We start from the raw sequence: 12,356 nt of genomic DNA, 5'->3' as shown, positions 1-12,356 counted from the left end.
TTTATTATTCTTTTGTGTATTGATAATTCTTTTTAAGTTGTCTTATTGGCAATATTTTACATTTTTTTATGCCAGTACAATCCAGGGAGGTCCACTTCCTTGAACCCAGTGGTGCTCAGCTTTTTTCTCTGGTGGGCTAGATGGACAGTGTCTGGTCCCTATGTGAGCTAGTCCAGCTGACAGTCTCCATCTGGTGCTCAGGTCAGGCACAGCAGGCCCTATCCAGCCTTATGGGGGATATGGGCTTGACTTGGTCCTAGTCCAGCCATGGAGAGGGGAAGGGGACAGAGGTGGCCCAGTCTTGATCCAGGCACAGGGGGGTTAGGGTTTGGGAATCTGGCAAGTGGGAAGGGTGGCAGTATTAATTGCCACTACTCTTCCACTGCATTGTTTCCTGATCCATGGGAAGCCCCAAGGACTAGATAAGATAGCTCTGTAGGCCACATTTGGCCTGTTGGCTGGAGGTGAAGCACCTCTGCTTTAACCTAATGATTCTTAATATAAAAACATGCTCTCCTATGAACAGTGTTTAGGCTTCGGAAAGCCAGTGCATTAGATTTCTATAGATTACCCACTCCTACCCTTGGTCCCTTTCTACAAACTGACAGTTTACAGAGCATGGGACATCATGGTAGGTAGCAACAAGTGTCCAGAAAATAAAAGATGCATCGCTCAAGTCATGTGCTGTTTGAAAATAAGCAATACAATGAAGGTACATAAAGTGTAGACAGTGAATTGCAATGGCATTCAGAACTTTATACAACACTTTTCTTCAAGCTGCTGTACAAAAACTCCTTTCAGTGAAGCCCAGTTTCTTCAAGCTTTGTGCACAGGAGAGGATTTCAGGAAGCTTACAGAAACCATACCCTTCCTTAATGTACTGAGTTTATTTCATTCTTTCATTTACTCATTCCCTCATTTTAAGGCTTTGTTTCAATATTATGACTGAAAATCCTTGATGTGCATTTCAGACCATTCAAATCGTATTACACAACTGTGCTGCAGGAGCACTACACTACTAACTTCTAATTAACCAGAAGAAAGATAAGAATCAGCTCACAGAATGTAACTTGAGGAATATATAACCTTATTTGGGTTATGGGTTGCTATTTATGCATTTAAAAGGTTATTGAAACACCTTAACATAAACTGCCCTTTGGTATGTCTGTAAGATTGTTACAGAAACTCTCCTTAAAGAGAGCTCCGTGAAGAAATCCTTAACAGCTCCAAGAGCCTGTAATTAAAGTTAATGCCAATTCCAACCAGTGTACAGTTCATCATCTTTACCTCTAAGACTGTGGCAGACACGGTATGGGCTCTAGAAGGGAGTAACTCCACAGCAAACCAAGAGACAAAAGTACCTTGTCTCTCGGCAGTGCCTGGTAGAGATGGCGCTGTGCTCCCAAGCACTGTATTGCTCTGGAGCCTTGGCTGATTCACTCAAGAGGAGACAACTTGTTATTCCAGAGTAAATCAACTTAACAGCATTCCAGTCAGGGTATGTCCATACCGCAGACTATAGTATAGGCACCAAAGTAAAAATGAATTAGTCTAGGCAGAAGGCAAGGAAGGACAAGGTAGCACCTTACAGTTATAACACTAACTCATTCAGAAGCTATTAGCTTTTATATGCTACAGCCGGCTTTCAGACAGCATCTGATTACACTACACTACCACTGCAGTTTAGAAATACTTCCATGAAACAGCTACTCTTGATCCTGCAAATCTTCCTGCTAACCCCCCTTCCCTCCTCCAAATGCTTTTTGGAATCTGGCTCAGACCCAAATCTACATCTCCTTCTCACATCACCATCAGCTATCCTGCCAGAAGCAGCACAGACAAGCCTTCTGCTCCCTCTTCCAATCCCCCCAACTGTCCCTGTCAAGTTCACCACTATTTTTATCTTCTGAGTGTAGCACCCGCCCCCAACAACATTTTTAACTGTTTCTGCTCACTTCCAGGTCTCCCCTTTTCTCTCAATTCTACTGCCTTGTATCCTACCTCCTGTTGCCTTCCCCTACAAGTGGGTATGAGCACAGTTTTGCCCACATTCAAGTAATACACAGGATCCACTCAAGTGCCCTGTGAATACATCTCATTCGCTTTAAGAAAATTCTGCTTTCTCTGGCCCAGATCCACTTGCAATTCTTCAGCCTGGCTGGCCTAGTCAACTGCAATTGTTCCTAGAAGTGCCAATGATTTGCAGTGTGGGTTGATGCAAGCCACTATAGGGGTATATCAGTTTCTCCCTTGACATTTGTAAATGCAGACATAATACTGTCTTCCTTAGAAGCATGCTGGAGATTTTTAAAAACTATACAATGAACTTAATATTCAGTTGACTAAAAAAGGTTGCCTGGATCTACACTTGCTTACTAAATATTTAAGGATTGTACAGCTAGGTCAATGAAGAAGCCACAAGATCATTACTTGTTTGTACAGGAGGCTCTCCCCTCACACAAAGCATCAACTAACCTTGGATGGATTGAATGGCAGCCCCAAATACGAAGAGCCTCGGAAGCCACAGCGATTCAAGTTTGTTCCTGGAGAGGGGAGGGGAGGGAAAAAAAGAAAAAAAAAAAGGAAAAAGGCAACTGATTTACTTTGATGAAACTTAAATTTTGGCCAGATCCAAGATATGTTAGCACTAAGTATCCATATAGTTTGTTCTTGTCCTTTCAATACTGTCTAATTTCAGCATGTTACTCCTGTAACACAATTTTCTCCAGAAAGATAATAGTGCAGCAGAAGGTGCTTTATCTGCTTCACATATCCTGTTTGTACTAGCATGGAATTTCCTCCACTGTTCTTAGTACCTCCTAGAAAAGTGTCTACCATGTGGATAAAGCTGTTTGCATTTAGATTTCTATCCAGTAAGACTTGCTTTTCACAGCACCCTTATTTAGTTGCTTGATGTACATGAATGCAGAGATGACTTCTATGGTTTTAAGTGGGCACTGACTAGACCATTTCAAAATAACAGGTAGGTCACTACATTGAACTACAGAAGTATCTAATAGAGACATTGTGAAGAGCTAACGGGACTGCTCTCTCTATCCAAAATACATATGGGTGTATTTTTCCCCAAGAAAAAGCTGCTTGCTTATTCAAATATGGAACTCTTGTTGAAGTTCTCTATATCATGTTCATCTTTATGGCATGAATACCTAGGATAGGTTAATATATTTTCAAATGAAGCATAATGCTAGCCTTTTAGATAGCTGAACTATGCTTTGAGCTGCAGCAACCCAAGTCCTTGATTTTAAGTCTCTGGAGGTACAAAGCTAGTGCTGAGCCCTATATTTTAGTGTTCAAATAATAATAAACATAAAAGGTTTATACTCTGGACCTAAAACTCCCCATCTATACTATAGAAATCTGAAACAAAATAACTACAATGTAGTTACAATGATGCAAACTCCCAATATAGATTTGTAACAGGGAGCTCCCTTTGTACACTCCCCTTCTGAGCATTGATATAACAGAAGCCCCTTCTTGCCTGCACCCCCTCCCCTTTTTGTGCATTTCTTTTTCCTTCTAAGTACTGGCAGAGACCTAGCACACTCATTGCATGGGTGTGGCAAAGCTCAGAGCAAGCCAGAAAGCTGAAGCTGGTTTCTGTAGGAGAAACCTACAAACTACATCTACATAGCAACTGACCTAAGTGTCAATGAATAAAACAAAAGAACTAAAATATCCACTTCAAAGCAAAGCCTGTAAGAGACAAGAAAACCCAAGGTGCATTGAAAACATGACTTTAAATATATCCTGGTAAACCCAGTCCCCCTTTGATTAAAATCTATTTTCCAAAGCAAACTTCCCATATCTGTTTAAAGTTTATGCTAAATCAGTGTATCTAAGTTAGGTTAGACTGCATCTAACCTAACTCACCTGTCCCCAGTAGTCTTTGATCCTCACCACCTCACACTGCATCTTTATATATTTCTCATTTTTATATTACATCTGTCTCATGTTTGGCCTGGCATTCTGTATTTTATGTTTTATACCTTTTAACAAATGTATTCTTTAGAGAAAGTCATACCTTGCATTACTAAAATTATTATTATAAGAATACATTGGAATTGTAAATCAGTGGAATTGTATTGCTGTATTGGGCTGATCCTCTGAGTGAATGCGAGTATGTATGAGTCAGTAGGTAACTGAATGACAAAGCAATAGCCTCTGGCTGTTAACTGACAACAGTCTAACCCGAGAAACTTACCATTACAAAACTACTCTACAAGCCATTCTAAGCTAACCAAGCCACCTGAAACCTGCAACAACACATGTGCGACAACACAACGAGTCAATCAAGTCAAGGGTGGACTCCCAAAACTGCACCATCAGGCAGAACCCCCAGTGACTGACTGACAGCTGTCATGCACTACTCAAGACCCATGTGGGACAACAACTGGGTAGCCAAGATGATGCAGATCGCAGAAATCTGCCAGAAATGGATAAAAGGCAGTGAAGCGTTACCCTTAGTGGTGCCCTCCCATCCAGCACCCGATCTATCGAGACAGGACAAGCAAGCAACCACCTTCTGAAGAAGACATCACCTTGGAGGAAGCTGACCATTGACAGATTCCAGTGTCCCGGATAGGTATAAACCAACATCGATGCTATATTACTACTGCAGCAATCGCATGTGCGTGTGTAAAGTGGCCAGTACCCCTTATAACTCAAAGTCTGCATTTATGATTTTATTGGTAACTTCACATCCCGTACAATAAATAAGAATTTATTAAGATCTTGTGAGTTGATCCTTTGTAGCCAACAGACTCACTGTGCAATAATACTATTTTCCAATTTAAACACCAGTTTAAGATCCAATTTGTATCTAATACAATTTATATGAACATGCCTGAGTTTGTACCAGTGTAAACACTTCCATGCCATTAGACTAGTGAAAAGTTTATTTATCAGAGAGGTCCCTAGATCTATTATGTTTATAGCCATTATTCTGAAGTGCAACGAAGTGCTTACTTAATGGAAAGAAATGCCTGCAATTTCGAAAACCTCCGCTGCCCCGCCCAAGCTGAAAACTATATGAATAGAAATACAACAAAGGTCAGTTCAGTTTAAAAAGCAATTGGTATCATCTGTTATAGTATATGGAGATAAAGATAAATAAAATGCTGAGGAAGAAGGAAGCTTTGGTAATTTTCTCTTCACAAACCCCAAAATTAATTGTAACCACCACATTAATTGTAGCACACCCTATTTTAAAATCATAAAAAATAAACTTTCAGGAGCAAGGAACAAAGTTCTTAGAGACAGATTCTTTACCCATCTTGCAGGCACACCTAGACGGCTCACTAAGGACTGGGTCCTCCACTGTGTTGGGTCCCATACCTTAAGAATACAGCAAAAGAGGCCTCTACCCAAAGAAGTTCAGACTGAAGGAAAAGGAGAACTAGGACAATTCGTGAAAATGAGATCACAAAGCCACCTAAAATTGCTGCCATACAACTGAGTGTTTTCTGATGGTTCCACAGCCTAGATCAGGGCTGTCCAACATCTAAGTGGCCAGGGCCACATGAGCCACACCAGTGGAGGCCACATTAGCATGAACCGCACAGGGTGCAGGCCCCTCACTTCCCCACCACTTCATTGCACATGAAGGCAGTCCCCTCACTTTCCTCTCTATGACTGTGGGCTCCCCCACTGCCCTGTGTGGTGAGCTGTACCACACTGCCCCCTGGGGTGAGGCAGAGAGCAAAAGCTAGAAGAGGGACAGGGAGCCTGGAGATCCTGGAAGCTGCTGGGAGTAGCAGCAGCCAGGTGGGAGCCAGTTGAAAAGCCCTGTCCTACATAATTTCCTAAAATAAATAAGATCAGCTGTCCTAGACTGGACACAACCAAAACCACCACTGGCTAGACTTAAAACTAAATCAGTGACATGTTTAGAGTACATGTAATCAAGACAGTACACTTGGAAATTACCATTCTACCGTCTCGAGATCATTAATTTTAAGAGTAGTAAGGGTGCACAGATAAAGATTTTCTGGCCCAATACCAATGGCCAATTATTAACGAGCCATATCAGCCTTTACCAGTCTGATTTCTGAAATGCAGCCAGGCAGGTTGGAGAGCAGCATCTGGCTGGTAAGTCTGTGGGGGGCACAGATCAAGGCCCTCCATGGTGAGGGAGAGAGTAGGGCAGGGGCATGCACTGTCCAACCGGGTCGGGGCATGGGACAGAGCCACAATCAGCTCATCGAGGGGGCATCGGGAAGGGGTCAGCGGTTCCTGCCAGTGGGCGCACCCCCAGGGGAGACAGAGGACATGTGCACTCCTGGATCTGTGCGCAGGGGCAAGGGCAGGTTGCCGCTGTGGGCTGGGGCCAGGGGCAGCACTGGACTCTTGCCGGTGGGGGGGCTGGGCCAGGGCCACACTCAGCGCAGGTGCAGGTGGTGCTGGGAGGAGGGCTACAGTGAATTTTAGCCTATCCTGTAGATCCCCACTTACCCTGAGCACAGCCCTGGCCCAGCCCCCCGCTGGGAAGATCACAGTGCCACCCCCAGCCAAGGCCCACAACAGCAGGCCACCCTCGCCCCACATACAGATCTAGGGGGCACACCTCCCTCATGCCTTCCCTGGGGGTGCATGCAGTGGCAGGAGCTGCCCCCCGTGTGAGCCGTTCACAGCTTCGTCTCCACGTCCCACCCTGCTCTGGCTCGGCAGTGCCTGCCCCTGCCCCTGCCCTAGCCCCAACCCACTCCCTCCTTCACCGTGGGGGCCTCAATCTGCCCCCCTTCCCTTCCCCGCCACAGACTTACCAGCCAGACACTGCTCTCCAAGATGACAGGCTGCATTCCTGGCCATCTGCATGCTGTGGCTATGCCCATGCATGCAGCACTTAACAGTGACATTATCAGCCACATCAGCCAAAAAAGCCAATCGTCAATAATGTCAATTTTCCTTTTATCAGTGCCGATACTATATGAACTGATGTATCAACACCTCTAAGGAGTAGAGAATGCTTTTCTTTACAATTTACAAAGTGTTATGGTGATAGGATATAGCTTGGTGCAAATACCATATTTACTCAAATACAAGATAACAACCCCCGCTCAATAATTAGATTCTATATATGGGAAATGTATACATTAGATATAATTTTTGAGGTATAGAACCTAATTATTGGACCTTGAATCTGTACCCTTCCTACTGCTACAGCAGGGAAAATAGATCTGGGGGGGCCAGGTCACCCCTTTGTCCTCTACCACCCCTGAACTTCTTCCCCCTGTAGCCCTTTCCCCCACCACTTACTGTTAAACCCTAATCTTACTGAGCACATGGAAGTGAGAAGCAAATTAAAAAAAAAAAAAAAACACCTGACTTAGACTTAGCTCATCCAGAACCCAGGTGCTAATTAGTCCCCAACTCATGACTGCAATTGAGTGTTCTTGTTCTGAGTCCTAGGATATACTCCAAAAATGTATATGCACAAGGCGTATAGTAATCTGGTCCAGCTCAACCTTACAGAGGGCAGGGCCACACTAATCATACGTGACAGGCTGAGAGAGGGGCCAACAAAGAGATTCTGGGTGAATACGGGCCATGTACTTTATAGTCATGCTCAGTACTGTGGCTGCATTTAATCAGCTTCAGAGTTGGTTTCCTGAGCACATGCTACATTTAGCAGCAGTTCAAAAGATAAGACAATGTATTTAATGTGTGGTTTCCTTGTATGTGAATGTAAAACGAGGGGCTTTTTTCCACATGCTGATTGGGAGAAAAAGCCTTGTGTTGTATTTGAATAAATACAGTAAGAACACGCTGTGAGCCAGACTGTTTTGCAATTAAGCTGAACACAAGTTCCAATAGTTAACAGGGAGGAAAAGAATTCGCTTTTTACTCTGCGCTACTGTGACACTAAGGGAGCTACGTAATTTCAGTCTATACATATGTAATTTACTGAACGTTGTTTGTTAGACTGTGGTGCGAATAATATCAAGGTTGCAGGTTTGATCTCTGGTTGGACAAGATGATCTCTTGAGGTCCCTTCCAACCTTACTTCTCTCTATGATCTGGTCTGAAAGTGGTAATACACTATGTTATTGGACTATTTCACTATTCTGTACAAATATAGTGATCTAGCTTAGTTGGAAACTACTTGAAAAGCAACCACAAGAACAATCAAACAGCTAACTTCCAATAAACATGTGTGACACAACTACAGACAAGAGCAATATTTTTGCCACAGCTCAGAATCTAGAGATCAAAAAGGAAATATATGGTAAAAAAAGGACTGCCTTCAGCCCAAAGGGAGAAGTTACGAATGTGTTGTTCCTAAAGAGGAACTAACAAATTCCATAAAAAAAGTCCAAAACAACTGGGCTCTTCCCAGACCTCCTGGAAATGGTAAACCTTAAAGAAGCTAGGCAAATAATAGTCTGACTAATGTTTAAAACACATTTTCTATTAAATTATGTGGTTCTAAGTAATACTTTTCTTTAAGAAGGCTCCCTGGTCACCAGACAGAAAGATCATTGCTCTTGAAGGCAACATAGCTTCCGGTACTGACCTTGAGACAGTCCTGGTTAGTGGCTAGAGCCTGCGGCCCAAGACCTGTTCTGAGCATAAAAGTAATATTACACCCTGAGGATGCTAGCATCTGATATCTGAGTGGAAGTGGACTAGGAGAGACCAAGAGGGCCAGAAGTACAGCTGGCCCAGGAACTGACAACCACCATGAGGAAAATGAGATTTTAAAAATTAAATTAACTTAAAACGTATTTATTTCCATCATTATCTCTTTTAATTTCTTAAACATCTGTGGAGCTTACTGCACCAATTATTTTATTATAAAATGTTGGGGTTTGATGTCAAGCAGAAAGCAATACCTGTAATCTTTAAATGCCATGGTTTTATCAGCAGTGCTATTAATTTTATTGTTGTTTTTTTGGCAAACAATGATTTTCTGGTCAAGTAGTCCAATTGGTTAGTTCAGAGTTTTGACACTTCTTGGCTAGCAGCTTAGGTGAACACATACTTAGTCCCTGGGGAAAGCAACACAGCAATCCATTATTCATGGAAGAAGACCAATAATTGTCAGAGAAGACCCACATCTCAGCCTCCTAAAATAAAAAGCATTTTGTACTTAAGGCCCCCGGACTATCAGATTTACAGCTGGCCTTTTTTTCATTAAAAATAGATGGTTAAGCTGAAAAGGAAATGCTAAAAAGGAAGTGAAAATAGCTGCTTTTGCTGGTGAATTATAGTATGAAAAAGAAAGGCCATAATATTTAGAAGACTCCTCTATAAAATCTTGAAAACTGTTTCACATGGCAAAGGTGGCAGACAAAGGTTGATTTAAGTTGATCACATTATCTGAGTTTTTAAACACCCAAAGTTACTTTAGCCAGCACCTACACAGCCAGCTAAAACATTACATGCAAATATAGTTAAGAAATGGCACCATCTAGTGTTAATTTCTAGCTTTAACAATATCTGAACATCTACTAAAATAAGCTTTAGAAGCAACAAAAGCAAGTTATCAAAGTTAAATTATACAGCAATCACAATCCCCAACAATCATAAGAGAAGCACCTGGAAAAGTCGGCTTCATCTGAGCAGAAAGACAGGACTATGTCAATTTAACCCTCTCCCAAGGCTATATCCCCCAAATCATGGGAGTCAAATACTTGCTTGGAGAAGGCCAATTTCATTTAAATTGTGGGCCACCGGCTACAAACTTAGAGCCACAAGGTACCCCAATCTACACCAGTGCTTCTATTAATGACTGTATGCAGTTTATGCAAAACTCAGAAAACGACAGCCTGTTCAGAATGATTAAAATAACAACAAAGCTGTTCCTGCTTTAAATGAGCGTTCCAGTCAGCACTGAGTGGAAAAGACAACAAAAGGCCACCACTTCTATTTGTCCCCTTTGTGGTTACTTGTGCATTTCACTAGTTGTTTGGCATGCATGACTGAGCAAAGTAAATTATCTGTAAAATCATAGCCTTAACTTAGAACTATGACATCTGCACTGCACCCACAGACAAGGACTGCACAGTTCTCACTGTGCTGGCCAAAGTAAGACAGCATTATGCTACATTGGGTCACAGTTGGAAAGTTATCTTTGCAAGCTTAAGTACTAGCACTGATTTTAAAATGAGAATTTTTATTCTTGAAGCAAGGTTCTCTCAGGGTGATCCAAGTGGATAAGAGCCAGCCATACACAGGAGATTAGATAAGAGTAGTAAAACCAATTGTAGCTCAATTTTCTAACTCACAAACACATAAACAGATGCCTCAGCTGTGAATGGGATCTCAAAAAAATATTTTTCCTGTTTCTTCAAGTGCTGAGGAGGCAGCCAAATAAATCAGAAATGGGTATTGTAAAAATCAAGTTTCAAAGCCTGGCAACATCTTACTTTCTCGTTGCAGAGTCTATATCTTCCCTCTTTTTTTTCCTTTAGAAAAAGAAATCTGATTTTATTTACATCCATTTTTTAATCTAATTTAAATAAGAAACTTTTCTTTTTAGAAATGAACCTGCTTTAAATGAAATCTGAATGTAATAAAAACATGGGTGGGGGGGGAGGGAAAACTTTAGTGGGATAGCATTGAAAATAAAAGGTACGTTTTCATCTCTCAGATGTAGTCTACACTGAAAAGGATTTGCCAGTCTAGCTATCCCTTCTAGCACAGGCTCAGAACCTACCAGAAAAAAACCCATGGTTTTGCTGTTCTACCTTATACTAGATGCCTGGACAAAATAAGCTACACACACAAAACCACTTTGTAAAATTGACATAAAATTGTATCAACCAAGAGCTTTTGCCAATATAAAACACCATACCCTTGACCAATGCTTTAAAACCACAAGAGTTTCTAACACTAACCAGGGCTATGTCATTTTCAAATCTATCAGAGATCACAATACTTGGTTTCTAGTGGATAGATTACTTTCACATCACAAAACTATCCTTACAAATGGCAGTCTTTGAATTAAACTCTCCCTCCTGCAGAAGTCTTACTAGCATAGCTGATCTTGCCCTGCCTCTCCCATAGCTGTTTTACTCCAGTCCAGAGCTCTCAAGTCTCTCAACATCTTCCAAAAGTGCTAAATTTGTCTTTAAAGTGATCAGCAAAAGACAATAGGGCTTGCATCCTTTTTCTCATGATCTAAAGCAGGGAACAGCAACCTATATGGAGTGCTGGGCCAAAATAAGGCAGCTGGATCTGAAGGCAAGTCCCTGTTTGTGACCAACTACACTCACTACTCCAAACTGCCTAATGACATCCCAGCCCTCCCTGCTCTGTGCCAAGGGCTGCTCTCTCACCCTCACATGCCCGCTACTGGAGTTACTGCTGCTGCCACCTCTTATCCTTTGCCACTGGTTCCCATCACCACCAACTGCCACAAAGTGACAAAATCAGCAGTGAGAAAAGAAGTGCCTACATTAAGGGCACACCTGAAAGAGCACACAGGGAGGGTTAAGGCAGCAGCACAAAGTTCTAAAAACAAACAAACAAACAAAAAAACCCAGTATGGCAAAGCAGTGCGCGCAGGCAGATGTGCTCTTCACCCCTACTTGGGCCACTGCATCATGGGCTGGATGCAATTGCTTGGTAGGCTGGATTGGGCCCGGTGGCCATAAGTAAGGATCTACTTAAAGCATGCTGAGATAAAGAGGGGGAAAAAAAAAAAAAAAAAAAAAAAAAAAAATTCGCAGGATGTCTGCAGCACCCAGCACCATTTTCAATTTTTTTTCCCAGTGACCCCCCCCACCCTGCACTGATTGGCAGAGGGGCCCTGGTAGTTCCACCCCTCACTGCTGATTTATATTCTACTCTTTGTCATTTATGTCTGATTAAGTGTGAATGAAGTGCAATTAATGTCACATTTACTTTACAAGGATACATATCACTATACATTGTGTTAAGCAGCAGGCAATCAGGTTTTAATAGGTTTAACTGACACAGTACTAGTATTATTCACTTAAAAAATAGGCAGTTTAGCTCCAAGAACTAAATCCTTTTAAAAACAAGCAGGGGGTCATTTTTGTCCTGTTTTATAACCTAATCCTTCTCTCCCCATCTTCAAAAGTTGCTTTCCTTCATGCTTCCTATGACTGTCCTGCTGCTCCGTCACATCAGTAATATTTGCCTGTTTTACTGTTGCTTATAACCATGTTAAGCAGCTAGGTCAGTGCAATCACTAAGAAAGATGATAACTGCATATGATATATCTCTTGTAGGCAGGGCCGCCCCTGGGGGGCGGCAAATCGGGACGAATATTCCGGGCCCCACGGTCAATGCTGCATAGGCCCTGCTACAGCCACCATGCACCACCAGCTCTGCTGCTGCCGCCAGCTCTAGTCGCTCACCACCCCCCC

At 42.3% G+C, this 12,356-nt stretch overlaps 1 protein-coding gene across 1 annotated transcript in view; it reads right to left on the bottom strand.

The window, feature by feature from the left end:
• PGGT1B (protein geranylgeranyltransferase type I subunit beta) overlaps nucleotides 1-12,356 on the bottom strand; it is a 50,359-nt gene that overhangs the window by 29,422 nt on the left and 8,581 nt on the right. Inside the window, exon 3 of the mRNA XM_025204618.1 lies at nucleotides 2,476-2,543. Coding sequence (XP_025060403.1) covers nucleotides 2,476-2,543 — 68 coding nt within the window. The remainder of the gene's footprint in view (nucleotides 1-2,475; nucleotides 2,544-12,356) is intronic.

The sequence above is a fragment of the Alligator sinensis genome, unplaced genomic scaffold, assembly GCF_000455745.1.
Source record: "Alligator sinensis unplaced genomic scaffold, ASM45574v1 scaffold609_2, whole genome shotgun sequence".
NCBI classification, from domain to species: domain Eukaryota; kingdom Metazoa; phylum Chordata; order Crocodylia; family Alligatoridae; genus Alligator; species Alligator sinensis.
This window is presented reverse-complemented; position numbering and strand designations above follow the sequence as displayed.